Source organism: Talpa europaea, assembly GCF_964194135.1.
Source record: "Talpa europaea genome assembly, chromosome: 14".
Lineage (NCBI taxonomy): Eukaryota > Metazoa > Chordata > Mammalia > Eulipotyphla > Talpidae > Talpa > Talpa europaea.
In genome coordinates this window covers 91074888-91092560 of record NC_140082.1, presented here as the reverse complement: position 1 = coordinate 91092560, position 17673 = coordinate 91074888, and the positions used below count along the sequence as shown (strand labels likewise).

Here is a 17673-nt window from a genome sequence, read left to right as displayed (position 1 = left end):
GTTTTTCTTGCGTGTCTGCAAGGTTTCTGCAGACCTGGGACTCTGAAAATAAACGTCCGTTACTGGGGAGAGGAGACCGCAGCACCTCTGCGTTTCCGAGGCGCGAGGTGCGGACGTGTGCGTGGCAGGGACACGCAGAGACAAAGGTGTCCCTGTCCGTGGCGCGCTCACGCGGAGGTGACGTGTGTAGCGCCTCTTGTCGCGGCCGAGGCTGCAGGCAAAGGCGACGTGGCTTTCCAGCTCTGGACACCGCGGGGTCTTAGCCCTGCTCCCCCTCCCCACCCTCGGGCCACCACCTGCAGATGTGGCGGGGCCTGGAAGGCAGACGGCAGGCCGAGGCTCCAGGGGCTCCAGGGGCCGCTGCGCCCCCAGCTGACGCGAGGGACCTCCTTTGCCTCCTCCGTGGGTGACAGCGGTGCTCCACACGGACAGGACCACGTCCATGCTGCTCACGTCTGGAAAGGAGTGTGTGACTGGGGTCCCCAGGGGCCCCGACCGCATGCTGTAGGGGGGCCGGCCATGCGTGTGCACAGGTGGACTCCCGGTGTGAACGAACTGTGACAGAATCAGGTGCAGAGAGTGGAGAAAGTCCTTGTTTCCCAACAAAACACACAAAATCGTGGCTCCCCCAAGAGCTGTACCCTCTCTGGCGCCGGGAGCCCGCGTTGGAGCAACATTCTGCCCTCCCGGGCTTGGCCACGACACACACACACACACACACACACACACACACACACACGCGCGCGCGCGCGCGCGCGCGCACACACGCTCTGCCCAGCCCAGAGGGGCGGCCCTGCCCGTCTCAGCTGCTGCCCGCGGGTCTGGAGTCTCGCGCAGGAAACTTTCCTCCTGGCTTCCTATTTGACAGGTCTGGTGGGAACTTGCTTTCCTCTCTGTATATTTTGTGTTCCTTTTATTATTTTTTTATTTTTATTTATTTATTTTTTTTGTGGGACCCTCGCCGGGGCCAGGGAACGAACCGGCGCTGCAGAGGCTGTGGGCAGCCTCGCAGCCACCCGGGGAGGCCCTTTTTGTTCCTTTTAAATCGATGCATTTATTTTAAAAGCAGAAAAGGCAGCCTGGCCACGCTGCCAGCAGGTGTCGGCCTCTGGGCGTCTGCCCCAGCACCTGCTGTCCCATGGAGGGGCCGCTGCAGGCGAGCCAGTGCCCCAGTGCCTCCTGGGCTCCTGGGCGCCCCCAAGCACAGCCTGCCCCTGGGTGTCCTCTCTCAGGAGGCCACGAGCACTCAGGCCGCGTGTGGAGCCGTGCTCTCCCGGCCGGGGTGTGAGGTCTCCAGCCCCGCGGTCTGGCGGGAGGGATGCCCTGGCCTCTTGTGCCCGCGGCGCCTCCTGCAGAGACCGGGCACTCCTCAGGGTCTGCCCTGGAGAGCGTCGTGGCGCCCACGTGGCGAGGCCTGAGGCAGCTGCAGCCGGTGAAGCGCTGCACTCTCCTCCCGCTTGACCCGAAACCCGCTGTTTTCTTTTGCCCCCCGCCAGAGCTGACGAGGTGTCCAGGCGGCCGGGGTGCCGCCTTGGTCCTGCGCCATGGAGGCCGGCCGGGACTCGTCCCTCTTCCTGGTGAGGATTCTGGAGGAGCTGGACAGCAAGCCCGACTCGGCGTCCTGCCAGGACCTGTGCCGCACGCTGTGCGCCCGCCTGGACCTGGCGCAGCTGGGCCGGCTGCGGCGAGCCCTGTTCTACACGGCCTGTCTGGACCCGCACTTCCCCGCCTCGCTCTTCAAGGACAAGGCGAAGGGCGCCGCCGGTGACCAGCAGTCCCAGAAGATCATGGTGGCGGCTGACATCGTGACCATGTTCAACCTGATCCAGATGAGCGGCGGCGCCACCACAGAGAGGCCGCCCCCGGGCCGGCAGCGAGGCTCCCAGCGGGAGGCCGCCTGCCCCTCCTGCCGGCCAGCTGGGCGCTGCGAGGCCCCGGGCTGCGGGCTGGGCGAGCGGCCCTTCAGCCGGGGCTGCCCCGCTCAGCCGGCCGCGCGAGGCCAGGACTGCCCGCGGTTCGAGCCCGCCTCCCCGCCCAGCTTCCTGCTGGAGCCCCAGGGCCGCGCAGCCTCGCTGGACCGGCTGCAGGCGCTGGCCCCCTACAGCGCGGCCGGCCCCCCGTCCTGTGAGATGCAGCGGACCTGCTTCCCCACGCGCCTGGAGAGCGAGCCCTTGCCCGAGCAGGCCCGGGCCCCCAGGGAGGCCCTCCTCCCCGGCCACGAGCCCTTCCCGGCCCAGCCCTGTGTCCAGAAGAGGGACGTCTTCAGAGAGGACTTCCGCGGCCTGCTGCCAGCGTCCCCTGGGGGGGCTGGCCCCGCTGGCAAGGCAGAGGCCACCCGGGGGGACCCCCGGGCTCGGAAGGACTCACACAAGGTCCCCTTCTTCAACCACAGCTTTGAGATGCCCCCTCACGGCGCGGCCCTGCATCCCGCCTGCTCCCCGGATCCGAGGCGGGCGAAGCACGAGAGCCTGGGCGACCTGCAGGCCTCCACCTACTTTGGGCCCGCGCCCGGCCCTGGGGCCCAGGAGGCCAGGCGCTGCCTGGGGAGGCCAGGCAGGCAGACCCCCTGGCCGGCCAAGAGCTGGAGCCTCAACACTGAAGAAGCCCCTGACTTCGAACGGTCCTTTCTTGCCAGGAGCCCCTCAGAGGAGAGGCTGCGGTTCCCAAGCCCCAGCCGCCAGGCCCCTGGGCCCCCAGCTGCGGAGAGGTGCCCCGCTTACCTGGGCCCTGGGGAGCCGCCGCCCGCCCTCCCGGGTGGCTACGTTGCAGAAGCAAATGGGCATAAGTCCAGGGCGCTGTCGCCGCCCGTGGGCCTGCAGGCGCGGGAGCCGGCACGGACGCTCAGGGCCAGGAGCGCGGGCGGCGCGGGCGGGCAGCCCGGCTCGGACACCAGCAGCGTGGGCACCCAGACCGAGCAGCGCACGCCGGAGCCCCAGGAGGGCCGCGACCCGCGCGCCCTGGGCCAGGCCGGGCCAGGCGGGAGGCGGTCGGCCGGCGGCTCAGAGGCGGCCAGCGAGGACATCAGCGACATCTTCCGGTTCCTGGACGAGGTGAGCGTGGGCGGCTCCACCGGGCCGGGCCCGTCCTCCTGCTGCAACAGCACCGCGTCCTTGTCGCAGCTGCCCCGCTCCGACTGCGACAGCTCTCCCGAGTGCAGCCCCGCGCGCGCCCGCAGCGGCCCCCCTGGCGGCAGGGGGAGCGAGGGCCGGCGGCCGGAGGAGGAGCTGCGGACCAGCGTGTGCAGGCTGCTGCTCAGGGTCGGCGAGGTGGAGCGGAAGCTGGAGTCGCTCTCGGGGGTCCGCGATGAGCTGTCCCGGGTCCTGGGCAGACTGAGCAGTCTGGACCAGAGGCTGCAGCGGCCCGAGAAGGCCAGTGTGCAGACGGACCTGGACTCCCTGACCAGCGAGGCCCCGTCGGACGAAAGTGTCTCCCCAAGCGGGTTCCGGGCTTGCAGTGCCGCCCGTGGGCCCGCACCGGACAGCAGCGGGGACTGGTGCTGCTCGGATGCTAGTGGGAGCCTCCACGGCGAGGCCCTGAAGCGGGGCCTGTCCGGCCGCCGCTGCCCCAGGGCCCTGGCCGAGGCTAGCAGCACCCCCACATGCAGAGGCGCCGGCAGCTGCCGCCCACCCCGGGGCTGGCGCAGCGCCCCCCACGCTGGCCGCGAGGGCCCTGGAGAGGAGGCCCAGGGCAGAGCCCCCGGGGAGGGCAAGGACTGGCCGCGCAAGTCCAAGGAGGTAACTTGGGGCTCCCTGTGCCGCTGTCCGGGGCCGCGGCCGCCCTCCTGCCCCCCGCTCCCGGCAGGCATCCCGCGGGGGGTGGGAGGTGCTGCCCCAAGGCCCAGGTCCCACGCCCGAGGTGGGTGCCCCGTGGCCTGAACACAGGCGTCCCGTGTCTCCCGCATACCGGCCAGCAGGGTCCTGCTCCTGGGGCCCACGGCGGCCGGCAGTGAGCTCAGGGGCCTGGCGCAGCGCCCACGACTGCAGCTCCTGCTGGGAGCTCCTCTGCCTCTCAGCAGCAGCCCTGGGCTCAGGGAGGACGAGTGCTCCCTCCTAGCCCAGCTCGGGGTGGCCCCTCGGGGGCGGCCTCCCAGCCCCGGCCCCCGTGTCCCTCCCGGAGTATGGTCTTGCCCCCTGGGCTGACCACTGCCCTGTGGCAGCTGTCCCCCCAAACCACAGCCCGCAGGATGTGGCTGCTCCCCAGGCTGGCTCCTCCTGCCACCCCCCAACAGGGTCAGCCCGGAGAGGCCCTCCCCGCCTCGCACACCAGCTCAGCCCCGAGTGCTGCGGCTGCCGGCAGGGCTGCCCCCTTTGCCTGGTGCCTCCAGCCCAAGCCCCCGCGGCGCCCCCTTCCCCACTCCAGCTGTCCCCCTCCCAGGCCCTGCGGGCGCAGGCTCTTGACCCTGCAGGAGGCCAGGACCCCTCGGCCCCGGGTGCGTCCCCCAGCAGCCCCGTGTCTGCCAGGCTCCCCTCCCCGCCGTCTGCCACCCCTCCCCCCACCGCTGCCCCTGCCCAGGCTGCGTCCACCACCCGCAGCGGGCCCGCGACACACCCACGGCTGCACATCCAGCCCTTGGCCATCGCCAGCTGGCCCCACCCCCACCCCACCGCCATGCCCACCCAGGCCCCCGGGTACACGCATTGCACACACCCTGGAGGCTGCCGCGGCAGGTCAGTGCGGGGCTGGGTGCCCTGACTGGGCCTTGTTCCCTGTGGGGACGTCCCATGGAGCGGTGTGGGCCGTGCTGCCCGCAGCGGCATGCGGAGGCCTGGCCGAGGGCTTCTGGGAGGTCTCTGTGTGGGGCCCAGGGCCTGCGTTGGGGGGAAGCAGGGCCTGCTGTGCCCGTCCTGCAGCCGGGGCCGTGCCGCTGGGGAGGGGCTTTTGCAGCCTTTGTGCCTCTCACTGGCCCCCCCTTATTTTTTTAAAGATTTATTTATGCATGCAAGAACTGGGGTACAGGCCAGGGGTGGGGGGGTGAGAGGATTCACCAGAGACAGAGTGGGGAGCAGAACAGGTGGATCTACTGAAATCCATGCTGAGGGGAGCAGCGGGGAGACAGGCGGGGTCTGCGGCGCCCTGTGGGGAGCTCCCTGGCCGGGCATGGAACTCGTGCTGCAGTGGCTGCGGACAGCTCCACAGAGCTGAGGCTGACCCCTGTGCCACCAGGCACCTTCTGTGCCGGCACCCAGCTCAGCAGGGGCCTCTTCCCTGCAGAGCCGCTGGGGCCCAATCTTGGGAGCTCAGGGCGGCCAGGGCAGCAGGACACAGGCCCAGGCCAGGGCCGGCCCGAGGGCCAGGTCTGACCCAGCTCTGGCTGCTGGCGGGGCCGGGGCCGTGTCTTTCTGCCTCTTCCCCCCTCACCCGGAGCTTGAAGGCTGGTAACCAGTTGGGGTCCAGAGCCCGGGGGCCCCTCCCTCCACGTCCAGGACACCCCGCGGAGGAAGTCGGGCTTCCCCGGAGCCGCTTCCCCAGGACACGCGGCCCGTCCCTGCACGGGGCCATGGGGAGGGCAGCGGCCAGGGTCTGTGTCACGGGACTTCGGGGAGCCGGTGGGTCCCCAGGCGCTGCCTTCCGGGGTCCCGGGGCGGTGAGGCGGGGGCTGCTCTCCACGGCGCTGGGCGGCCACCCCTGCCTGGCTGCTGCCCGACTGGCTGCGGCTTGGGGGCTGGTTTGGCGGCAGGGAGGGGCAGGGAAGGGCGGGGAGGGGCAGGGCACCGGCTGGGGACTCCCCTGGGGTCTGTGCTGCCCCCACCCTCAGGGGCTCCGGCAGGGTCCGCCCTCGGGCCGCCTCCTGCTGAGGGGTGCGGGCGGGGCCCTGGCGCTGACTCTCCAGCCTGCCCAGACGCGGCTGGTCTGTCGGGCCCCGGGCCCACACCCGAGCCTCGCGGGTCGGGAGCTGCGGGTCCCTTGGGCGCCGGGGGAGCAAGTAAGTCGGGACAGGGAGCACAGGCCGAAGCAGCGGCAAGGCCCGGACGCGGGGGCCGGGCCGGGAGGCAGCGGCCCGAGGTGCCGGCTCTGGGGACCCCTTCCTTCCCGTGGCCAGCTCCCGGCTGACCGCGGGGCTGGCTCAAGGCTCAAGGCTGACCGCGGGGCTGGCTCTCCGGGCAGCTGTAAGGACGGCCTCGGCGAGGGGTGAGAGGCCACGGTTTCCTTTTGGGCCTGAGGCCCCAGGGCAGCGGGGGGAGGGCCGGAGAGGCCTCGGGGCATGGGGGGAATTGGGGTCTCGTCCTCACGCCGCCGCTGTGCCCTGTCCATTAGCCCTTGAACCACCACAGGTTCTTGTCCCACGAAGCCGTGGAAAGGAATTGGCAGACGCTGTCGATGAGTGAGCAGAGACGCGCGAACTTTAAGAAAATAAGGAAAAGTTTATTTCAAGGAAGAGGCAGGATGCTGGGGGCGCTGTGCTCGGGAGGCGCGAGGAAGCCGTCGTGGCCTGTCTCGGGGTGTTTAAGCCTTTTCCCCCGTTCCTCTAAAATCTCATCTTCCTTTTTGTGACTGGCTCTCCGGTTTCCCGGCTCTTAGCTCAGAGTTTATCTCTGCACCCCCCGTCCAAGCTCCCCTGACATTTACTGTTCCAATGAGCCCCACAGTTTAGCCTTAAAACTGACCGCCCTCGCCGGCCCTCCCGGGTCTCCCTGCCGTATCTCAGAGCCTCCCCAGCTCCCCGAGCCCCTGCGCTGTCCCTGAAGCTGCCTGCTCAGCCCTGACTTGCCCGGGGCCACTTCCCAGCTCTCCCTGAAGAAGGCCCTCCCCACCAGGCAGACTGTCCACTTGTTTGTGGACCTGGCGGGCCCTGGGCGCAGGCCCAGTAGGGCGGTCAGCTCCTGCTCCCCTGGATGCTCTGTCCCCCACAGGTAGGCAGGCAGCTCCGGCCGCCCCGGCCACCCCGGGACGGCTTCCTGGTGGAGCAGGTGTTCAGCCCGCAGCCGCACCCCACCCCGCTGAAGGCGCACCTCAAGAGTAGCCCCCTGTACACAGACATGCGGCTGACCGAGCTGGCCGAGGTGAAGCGAGGCCAGCCCCCCTGGACTGCTGAAGAACACGCCCGGAACGCCGGCGACAAGGGCAAGCTGCCCCCCCTGGACCTGCAGGTGAGTGGCCGGCCGGGCCCCACAGCTCCCCTTGGCGCCCTCGGCTCCCGCCCTGGACTCCGGGCTGCAGCTGCCCGGGGGGGCAGGGGGGCACTGTGAGTGGGGCCGCTCCCTGGCCCAGAGTCTCCGCTTGAATGCAGTCTCCCTTCTGCCCCTTCGGCCCTGGCCCACCCTGGGAGCTGCCGCCTCCTCTCTCGCCAGGCTGGGGTGAGTGCTGGGGGCACTGGGCAGTGGCCTTGGGCCCGCAGGGCCGCGTGCCTGCTGGTGTCCCTCCCTCACAGCCATGGGCGCCCAGGCCTCTGCCCAGAGAGTGCGCCGGAGAGCCAGCTGCAGGGAGGGCCTGGAACCTCTTCTCCAGGCAGCACCTGCCAGGGCCACGGTCACTTCTCATGCGCAGGCACCTCGGACTCCACAGGCATGAAGCCCCGACACAGGGCCTGAGCAGGCAGGTGGCCACACTAGCCCCTGCTCATTCCCTCCCGAGCCGACTGCCCGTCTCTGGCCATGAGGGCATGGTGGCCAGGGTGGCCGTCCAGTGCTGGGCCCTGAGGGGCAGCAGAGCGGGAGGGGGCGCTCCACACAGGTTTGGGGGTAGCAGGACCCTCGCACTGCCGGCCCCGCCTGTGGGGACACAACCTCTTTTGCTGTCCAGGCAGCTGGACGCGGCTGACTGTCCCTGGGTGTGCCCCTGAGCCGCCTCTGTGAGAAGGGCCCCCCTGACCTGGGATGCTGAGTGGCCCCCTGGAACGGGGTGATTGCCTGTTCGGGCCCCGTGGTGACTAGCCTCGCCCGCCTGTCCCAGGAGAGCGGCAGCAGGTGCCTGCCGGGCGGGCCGGCTGTGTGCTGACCACACATCATCTGGACACTGAGGTTGCGTGTCCTGTCACTCTCGCCTGTCACAAGCCACTGTAGTTCTCTGGTGTCTCAGTCCTTGGAAGATGTGAGCTCCTTCTCGGGTTCTGGGTGGTGCAGACACAGAGGGAGGCTGGGCGTGGCGGCCCAGCCACAGCCTGAGGCCCCTGTGCTGGCCCTCAGTGACGGGTGGCCACCTGCCGGCAGTGGAGTCCCTGCAGGCAGCCCCTGAGACCTGCGAGCTGCAGGGAGCTCCCAGGAATGCAACTGGGTGGGGCCGCCCTGGGGGCACCCAGGAAGCTCTCCTGGGGCAGAGCTGGCCAGCCAGACAGGGGTCAGCGCCAGAACCAGTGACTGGAGGGCGGGAGGCTGTGAATGGGGGGGGTGGACCTGTGTCCTGGGGGCTGGGTGCACCGAGAGCGCCAAGCGGCCCAAGAAAACCTCCAGGGTGGGACTGTTTGTGCCCGAGCTGGGAACCTGCCTGGAATTGCCACGCTCTGGCCTTGGGGGTCCTAGCTGTGTCTGGACAGCAGGTGGCCCGGTCCCGGCTGCTTCTCTAGATGAGGGAGCCCGGAGCCTCGGCCCGGGGTCAGCAGGCCCGGAGCTCTCCTGCCGCGGACCAGCCCAGCAGCGGCGGGTAAATCGAGGCACTCTGAGGGAATGAGCGAGAACAAGCACGAGGTGGTCAAAGGAATTAGGGCGAGGGACGAAAAGAAATGACACACAGACACACTCTAAGGGAGTGAAAATCTGAGTGTAATTTGCTGGAATTAACTTTCTCTTTTTATACATTATTTTGACCATTACATAAGATTATTATTACAGTTTGTGGTTAATTATACATTAGATTATTACATGCAGTGAAACATAACAAAAAGCAATATGCACCATTTCTAGATTCCATTCATGTGCAATCATCGATAAATCAAGTTCCTACCGAGACCACAGCAAGAGGTCTCCTTCCTCCGAAACCATTTTTGACCCTCAGGTCTTTGCTATTAACCTTAGTTTAAACATTGATTCAACTATTAATTTCCCATCTACATTGCGTATTATGTATATACTATAATATGGATATTTCTTTACTATTACTTATACCTATTTCTGTTGATTAAATTTACTATTATAAAATCACAACAGCTATTTCTCACATTTAGATTCTTAAGCATTTTCTGTAAGTAGTCAAACCAGTTAAGGCAGCAACTGGGCAGTGAAGCACAAAGCTATTGAGTGGTAAGTTAAAGATGAGCGGTGTGGTCTCGGCAGGCCGGGCAGTGCCAGCTGGAATGCAACGGCATTGCTTGATAGCAGCCGTCTTCTTATAAGGCCAAAGAAGGGGTTTTTATGAATCCCCTCGGGGACTGCGCCTGTCTTAGGTTGTCAGGAGTCGCAGACCCTTGTGCGGCCAGTGCCTTCTGTCGTCTGTCCCCGATCTTGCCCGTCACTGGCTGTCCAGTCCAGCGCACCGGGGAAGGGGGTCTGATGTACTCTGACTTTCTGTGTCTGAGTAACTGCCACCCTTTGTCCAGCGTGCTCGCTGGCGTTCAGCAGCAGGGGCTGCCGCGGGGGCAGAGGCTGCCACACTCTCCCACTCGCTGTAAATCGCCTCGCGGGGGGCTGGTCTGCGGGGCACGGGCGGCCACCGGGGGCCCCGCCGGCTCCTGGGCCGCACTTCTCACTTCTCCCCTTCGCTTCCAGTCGCCGGAATCTTTAAACCCCAACAACCTGGAGTACTGGGTGGAGGACGCCTACGCGCCCGGCTACGACTCGCTGCTCAAGCGCAAGGAGGCCGAGTTCCGGCGCGCCAGGGTCTGCAAGATGGCGGCCCTGGTGGCGGCGGCTGCCTGCACGGTCATCCTGGTCATCGTCGTGCCCATCTGCACCATGAAGTCCTGAGCCCCGTGCGCGGCCCGGTGGCGGTGGAGTCCCAGGAGCACCCGACCCCCCAGCCCCCGGCTCCCCACAGAGAAAACGGCCAGACCTTAGGGCAGGAGCCTGGTGGGCCGCGAGTGCAGTGGCGGGGCCAGGCGGGGGTGCGGGTGCGAGGGACCTGGACTCCCCTCCAGCCTGGGGGCAGGTCCTGCGCCCTCGGTGCGCTCTGTGGGGAGACCCTCCTACGTGCTGTCTCAGCGGGGCCTCGGTGCTCACAGGTGGAGCGTCTGCAACTTGTGCCTTGAGGGGCGCCGGGCAGCCTGGCCTCTGGCTGGAGCCTGCAGGCGCCCAGCTCCCCACACCTGGCCTCTCAGCAGCGCAAAAAAATAGCGAAACAGCCTCCGCCAACCGTTGATCTGCTACAAGGTCTGTCCAGATGCGGCTCCTCCGCCGTGTTCCCCCGTGGGCAGCCCCACCTGGACGTGCCCGCGGCGGCTGGGTGGCTCTGGCTCCGCACGACTCTGGCGCCTGTTACATGCGCCGCGGGCAGCCCCGGGTCTGCGGAGTCCTGCCTGGCGGCCGTGGCTGGCAGAGCCTCCTCGGCTCACAGCATACCTTCCCGCAGGAAAGGTTTCTGGGGGGCACCTCAGTTTTTAAAGCAATAGGGGCGCAGCCCCCCTCCTCCCAGCCTGCCAAGCAGCGGCAGATGGCGCTGCTGGAGCTTGTGTCTGTCAGTTGTGTGCGTCCTGCATTTTCATCCCCATGGCTGGCCCGCTGGCCGTGGATGGAGAGCTGAGGACCCGCGTGGGCTGAGGGCGGTGCTGGGGGTGCTTGCTGTCCCCAGGGGCCTGGGAGGGGCCGGGCCTAGACCTGACGGGCTCCCCAGGTCAGCGCTGGGTCCTGTGCCCTGTCTGAGCCCCGCCCCCGCCCCGGGGCCTCCCATCAGCAGGCAAAGCAGGTGGTTTCCTCCCTCAAGGGGGGCTCAGTCGTCATCCTCAGAGCTGCCCTCTGGCCCCTCCCCCCAGAGGTCCCAGCGCTCGCCCTGTCTCTCCGCCACCCCGAGGCGGGATGCCCTGACCCCGGGCCAGAAGCTGGGAGGCCCCCGGCCCCCACTTGCCAGGTGGGGATGGTCAGACCAGCCCTGCCACTGCCCTTACCTGTGGCCAAGCCTGGGGGTCGATGCCGAGCCTTTGTCACATCTGGGGCCAGAGTCTGAGGAGTCTTGTTGCTCCACGGCCAGTGACACGCAGCTTGGGGGGCTGCCGGGCTCCCCCCAGGGTCCGCTTTTGCCGATGGCCTGAGTTAGGGGCAGGTGGGGGCTTCTGGCGTGGCCTGAGCTTCGGAGGTGGCGCTTGCTGGGGAGCCCTCTCCCACGGGCCCGAGCCAGGGCCTTCTCTCCTGGACCCTGGCGTTTGCCGCGCCCCTACCATGCGCAGAGGGGTACAGAGCGGGCACGGGCAGCAGGGAAGGCGGCACCTGCCTTGCTGCCTGCACACCTGCCTCTTGCTGTGGCTCTGGGGGCAAGCGTGCCCTCCCCGCACCTGCCACCTCGCCCCGCCCCCATTCTCCACACACAGCGTGCGACCCTGTGCCTGAGCCTGGACCACCACCGCTACCCCCTCCGTCCCGCCCGCATTTAAGCCTAAGTAGGCGGGTGTCCTTTAAGGGGCTCTCTTGAAACCAGACACCCTCAGCTGGTGGCATCAGGATCATTTCACCTCGACCTGCTCTGAGAAAACCTGGCAGAACAGCAAAACAGTCTCCGGCTCAGGCTTCAGACACTTCTCACCCTCCTTGGGCTCACGTCAGCCAGGGGCAGGCTCCTGTCGCGAGCGCGTCAGCCCAGGGCTTGAGCCTCAGGCCTCCCGGCCCCGGCTGCCCGCGCAGCCGGGTCTGCACAGCCCACCGGGAGCAGGCCGCCCCCTTGCTCACAGCCGGAGCTGCGGTGGCACGAAGCCCGTGGCCGCGGAGACATCAGCACAGCGGGGCGCGGAGGCTGAGACACGCACACGGATGAGGAGGGCGAGGCTCCCTCTGCCCCGGCGGGCAGGTGTGGGCTGGGCCGGCCCTTGGTGCTTGACCCACGCTGTGTGAAACCAGCACCTAAGGACGGTGTTAGCTCGCTTTCCCAGTGGCTGCCGAGGGCCGCCGTCGGCTCGAAGCTGCCACGTGCCTCTCCAGAGGCAACAAAGACCGAAGAGCGTGAGCTCTCGCCGAGAGGCTGCGTCTGCGCTGGGCTGTGAGGTCAGTCTATGAGCGAGTCCTGGCCGGGCCGTGGGTGGCGTCAGCACGCAGGTCCACACGCAACGTTCCAGCGCCGGCTCCTCCTGTCCCTGGGAGCCTGCAGAGCAGTGCCGGGGCAGGCGGGGCGCACCGCACCCCCAGCAGCCGCCGTGAGCAGACGGGAACATGGCTGCGGGCGGCCTCGGCCTCCTGGCCCTGCCCGGGAAGCTGGCCGGCCTCTGTCCACCGGCCGGGACACGCCATCCGTGTGTCGGGTGAAGGCCCGGGCGTCCTTCAGTGATGGGCACTCGGGAGCGAGGGCCTGCTCGGTGCCGCCCCGGGAGCCCCGCACACCCACCGTGGCGGACACGGTCCTGCCCAGCTCTCTGTAGCCGCTGCCGGCCTCACACCGGCCTCCCCACCTCAGGCCGCTCTGGGGCTCGAGCTCCTGGGCGTGCCCCTGCCAGGGGCCCCTTCATGCTTTGGTCAGTTTTCTATTAGATATTTGTCTTTTTAAATTATTTATATAAATTACATATTCTGGAATTTTTTTTGCCAGACACACACCACAAATGCTGCTTCCATCGTGTCCGCCGCCTGCTCTGGTGGCGTCTACTCGTACGTCCGTGGGCGTCAACGAGAGGCGTCCCGCTCAGCCTGCCGCTCCCTGGCTCGCTCCGTGCCCCTCCGGGCCGAGAGCCCGTCGCGTCCACCCGCCCGCCTGGGCCCTGCCGCTCTGCGTCCGTGTGTCTGTCCTGTGTCCCCGAGAGCCTCGGGCTGTCCTCGCCATCTCAACAGCGACTCCAGCTTGGCGGTTTCTGAAAGTTCGTTAAGTGTAACAATAAAATTGTTGCTAGAAACCAGCAGTTCGAGTGTGGTTAAGCGCAAACACCCTTTCTTCTCCCCGGTCTGGAGCACTGACAGCCTCCCTGAGCCCCTGGCCGCCCCAGGGACCCCGAGTGGGCTCAAGCGGCCCCTGCACCTGAATGTCCTATGTGACCTCGGGAGCCGCCTGAGGGAGCCCGGCTGAGCTGAGAAGGGGCCAAGGTTCACCCGACAGCCAGGCAGGTGTGCGAGGCTGGCGTGGCTCTGCCGGTTACGCTCAGTCACCCCACACCTGGCGAGCCAGGCCCGACCGCCATGGCTTTCATCAGGATGTATTTCCGGCACGTGGGTTTACAGAGCTATCGAGGCGAGAGCTAGTCCCAGCAACAGGGAAAGGCCCGACTTCCTCGGCCGTCTCCTCGCCGCACCTGGATGGACGGCCCGGGTCCCCCAGGGCCTCCGCCACCTCCTGGCCCGCAGGACGCCTCCGCCACCGGGCCCTCCCCAGGCCAGGGGCCCACCCGGCTCCCTCGGGAGACCAGCGATGTTTGAGGAATAACTCCAAGGACATTCCAAGCACCACGTAACAATGATGCAGCAAAGTTCTCATTTTGCGAATTTTTTGCCTCAAACAAGTCATCTTGGCCTCAAGCCTGTAAAGACGTTGCAGGCGGAGGGCGTCCTTCCTGGCCTCAGCTGGCCACATGCTGGGGCTACCGGGGGGGGGGGGGCGCTCCTTGGCTCCTCGGGACGTGGCATCTCCAAGCGCCACGGCCAGGCAGCCCCTCCGGGTGCACGCGGCTCCGCGGCCCCGGCCAGAGCAGACTCGGGCGGTGTCGTCTCTGTGGTCAGTGGCACCAATGTGTGAACTCACGGATGAAAGAATTAAACCACATTGCTTCCTGCGGCAGTTCCCTGAGGGGCCGGGCTGGGCGCCGCTGCCACCGCCCACCTCCCCACAGGCCAGGGACGTGGCCTCCGGGCCCAGGTCCCCCTGGCCAGCGCCAGCAGCCGGCCGACCGGCCAGGGCTCACGGGGCGCCCACCTCCCGCAGGTCTTCTGGGCCACGAGGTTTCACCCTCCGCCGGCACCAGCGCGGGGTGCTCCAGCGCGGGGCCTCGCGAACACGCCGTTTCGTTTGGTTGAGAAAACATTGCCCGAGAGAACCCCTGAGACTCAGAAGCAGCGAACTCCGACACGTCGAAGCCCACCCCTGCCTGGCCTGAGAAACAGAAACCCACGCGGGAAAACCCCAGTTTACAGGAGAAACAGGACAGAAACAGCGAGCCCAGGAGACCAAGCTCCCACCTTGGGATGAAGCTTTTCTCCATAAAATTGACCAGTTTCCGTTTCTGTGTATGTAATGAAAGGTGTTTTTTAATGACCAAAAAACGGGAAGGCGGAGGACGCTGTAAAACACAGACTGGCACACGCACCAGCTGCCGCCGCCCCCCCCCTTGTGGGCCCCCGCCCCGCCCAGCCCCGCCCAAGGCCCTTGCTGCAGCCTGAGCTTCAACTCCGCTGTTGCCCTGGACCCTCTGGGAAGAGCAGGGGGCGCAGGAGAGGGACACAGGGCCCGGGGCCGCTGCCTGCAGGCTGTGTGTGGCTACTGGCAGAAGCTGCCCCAGTCTGCCCTCTGGCCCCTGCAGGTGGGCGCAAGGGGCGAGGCAGACAGGGCAGGGGAGGCGGGTCTGGGTCCAGCCGGGTCCGTGGAGCTAAGCTGAGGGCAGAGGGGGCCAGAGGCGGGCAGGGGTGGCCCCGGGGGCGTGGCAGCGTCTGGCGGGACAGTCCCGCCGCCACACAGCCCGGCAGTGCGCTCCAGCCCGCAGCACCCCTGCAGCCCAGGCCGGCTGGCGCGGAGTGGACACCAAAACCAACAGGAAGGGCCTGGACGCCAAAACCAACAGGAAGGGCCTCCCCGTGAAAGCTTGCCCTGGAGGGCACCAGGGGCAGCGGGCGGCTGGGCTGGGCTGGGCCGAGCGGAGCCTGCGGGAGGTCCGCGCCAGGTGCCTCCCGGGAGCTGGTGAGTAGAGGTGGTGCCGTCACACCTGGGGACGCCGAGGCAAAGGGAACCGCCACGGGGCCGCGCCAGGGCCCGGGTCCAGGGGGTGGAGGCCAAGTGGTGGTCCGGCTGTCACACTGCTGGCCTCTGTGGCCAGCACCGCCTTGACTGCAGAGGGCACCCGGGAGCGCCCGGTGTGGGGCGGCCTGTGCGTGGGCGCGCCTGGGCGCAGAGGCGGAGGGTAGAGGTGGCGCTCAGAGGCCCGGTGTGCCATGAGGACGGGACCGCGGAGGAGGCCAGAGAGCGCGGGGCAGAGCGTGGGGCCACGCTGCCCCCTGCCTCGGGAGCTCCCTCGGAGCCGCGGGGTGGCTGCAGGGCGGGAAGCCGGGCGGGGCTCCGGGGAGGGCGGCCCCGACTCCCCGAGCGGGCGGGCGGTCAGGACGGCGGCGCCGCGTCGGCGCACAGGACCTCGTCCACCGGCTCGTCGTGCTCGTCCACGGGCACCTGGGCGCAGAGCTGCTCGCGGAAGGCCAGCGCCAGGGTGCAGGGCCGGGCGCCCCCGCGCTGCAGGCAGCGCCGCAGGTAGGCGTCGTAGTAGCCGCGGCCCCGGCCCAGGCGGCGGCCGCTGGCGTCGAAGCCCAGGCCGGGCATGAAGATGAGATCCAGGCCCCCTGCGGGGAGAGGGCGGCGCCTGAGCGGGGCGGGGCCTGACTCCTGGGGGCGGGGCTGATCCCAGGGCGGGGACTGAATTCAGGGGGCGGGCCCTGAGCCCAAGGTGGAGCCTGGGCCGGGGGCGGGGCCTGAGTCCAGGGTGGGGCCGGCCCGGGGGCGGGGCGTGAGCCAAGTCTGAGTCCAGTGGGCGGGGCCTGAGCCCAGGGAGGGGCCGGGGCGTGAGCCAAGCCTGCGCCCAGTGGGCGGGGCCGGGCCGGGGGCGGGGCCGGGCCGGGGGCGGGGCCGGGCCGGGGGCGGGGCCTGGGCGGCACCCGCAGGCCGCACCCGCGAGGCCGGGCCCAGCTGAGCCGCAGGGGCCAGCGTGGCCGGCGGCCGCGAGGTCAGGGCCGGTCTGCTAAGGCCGCGCCCCGAGGGCCCGCGCGAAGCGGGGCGGGCGGCCCCGGAGGGAGGCCGCGGGCCGGCCCTCACCGGTGGACAGCGCCTCCTCGCGGGCCTCCCCCTCGCCGGGCTGGCGCACGTTCCAGGCCGTGCGGGGCAGCGCGGCCGCCTCCTCGGGGGACGCCAGCCGCACCATGTCCATGTGGGCGCTCCCGGGCCGGTAGCGGGGCACGAAGCAGGCCTTGCCCCGCCGGAAGATGTCCCTGATGATGTCGCCGGTGTCCACCTCGTCGGCCATGCTCAGGAAGACGGCGACGCGCCGCGCCCGCAGGTACGCGCCGTGGGCCACCACCTGCGGGCGGCGCGCGGGCGCCTGAGGGGCCGCCCCCGCCCCGCCCCGCCCGCCCGGCGCGGTCCCCACGGGCCGCCGCGGGTCCCGGGACCCCGCGCCCGCCCGCGCCCCTCCCTGCCTTCCGGAGCCGGGCGCCCGGCCCGCCCGCCCCCGCGCGGCTCAGCCCCGGGACACGCGCTCGGCCCGGCCGGCAGACCCGCGGGCCAGAGGCCCGGGAGCCAGGCCGCTGGGGCCCCGGCGCGGGGAGGGCGGCGGGGCGGGCGGGTCCGGGCCCGGGGCGGGCAGCAGCCCCGGCTCCCCGCCCCGCGGCCGGCGCGCGAGACCCCTCCGCGCCCTCGGCTCGTGCGCGCCACCTTCCGGCTCGTGCGCGCGGGGCACGTACGCACGGGGGGGCGCGCGGGGACGTACGCACGGGGGGGCGCGCGCGGGGACGTACGCACGGGGGGGCGCGCGCGGGGACGTACGCACGGGGGGGCGCGCGCGGGGACGTACGCACGGGGGGGCGCGCGGGGGGGGCACGCGGGGGACGTACGCATGGGGAGTGCGCGCGGGGGGACGTACGCACGGGGGAGCGCGCGGGGGACGTACGCGCGGGGGTCGCGCGCGGGGGGGCACGCGGGGGACGTACGCACGGGGGGGCGCGCGGGGGACGTACGCACGGGGGGCGCGCGCGGGGGACGTATGCAGGGGGGCGCGCACCGAGGCCCGCGCCTGCGCACTTCCCTGCCGGGACGGCCGGTGGCGGGTGGCTGTCGCCCGGTCCCGGCGAGGTCGCACCTTCTGGGTCAGCAGGCGGGACTGGCGTCGGCGCTCCTCGGCGCTCACGGTCCGCAGTCGCTGCTTCAGCTCGGCCCGCAGTTGCTGCTTGGCCACGCGCACCGCCGCCGCCGCCATGTCGGCCCGACCCTCCATGAACGCGGTGCGCACCTCCCAGTCCCGGGGCCGGCCCGGAGGCGGTGGCCCGAGGGGGCGTGGCCCGAGTGGCCCTGGGGGCGTGGTCGGGCGAGGGGTGTGGCCTTGTCCGGGGGCGTGGCCTGGGTGGGCGTGGCCTGAGGGGCTGCGGGCGCCTCGGGAGGACTCGCACCGCGTGGGCCAGCGTGGCCCGGTGCAGAGCCAGGCGGGTCCTGCTGCTGGGGTCGGTGCCCCCACCTGTGGGCGGGCGGTGCCCCTGCCCCGAGCTGGCCGGCGCGCCGCCGGACGGGCAGGCGAGCAGGGTGAGCCCGGCACCGCCGGGTGTGCGGAGGCTCGACCGCTAAGCTGTGCGTTTTAGAGGACGGCTTCTAGGTGGAGCGCCTTTGCACAGATCAGAAGGGATCCGGGAAATGCGGGGTATTCAGTCCCTTGGGGGCGCAGCCGCACAAATGCCCTGAGGCCTCTCGGAGCCCAGGGGCCAGCGAGCACCCGCAGGG

At 69.5% G+C, this 17673-nt stretch overlaps 2 protein-coding genes across 2 annotated transcripts; one reads left to right on the top strand and one right to left on the bottom strand.

Annotated features, from left to right (window-relative positions):
* Positions 1-1544: 1544 nt before the first annotated feature.
* Positions 1545-9836, top strand: MINAR1 (membrane integral NOTCH2 associated receptor 1; the record flags this gene model as incomplete). The annotated part of the gene is made up of 4 exons (XM_084254101.1): positions 1545-3734; positions 5756-5923; positions 6852-7088; positions 9639-9836. 4 exons carry the CDS (start codon positions 1545-1547, stop codon positions 9834-9836), a joined length of 2793 nt encoding a protein of 930 aa, XP_084110227.1.
* A 5461-nt stretch (positions 9837-15297) lies between these two features.
* Positions 15298-17273, bottom strand: LOC311184246 (5-formyltetrahydrofolate cyclo-ligase-like; the record flags this gene model as incomplete). Its single annotated transcript, XM_084254100.1, has 3 exons — positions 17042-17273; positions 16003-16264; positions 15298-15533 (listed from the first exon to the last, which is right to left on the bottom strand). The coding sequence occupies exons 1-3, from the start codon at positions 17174-17176 to the stop codon at positions 15298-15300; spliced, it is 633 nt and encodes a 210-aa protein (XP_084110226.1). The 5' UTR covers positions 17177-17273.
* Positions 17274-17673: the final 400 nt, after the last annotated feature.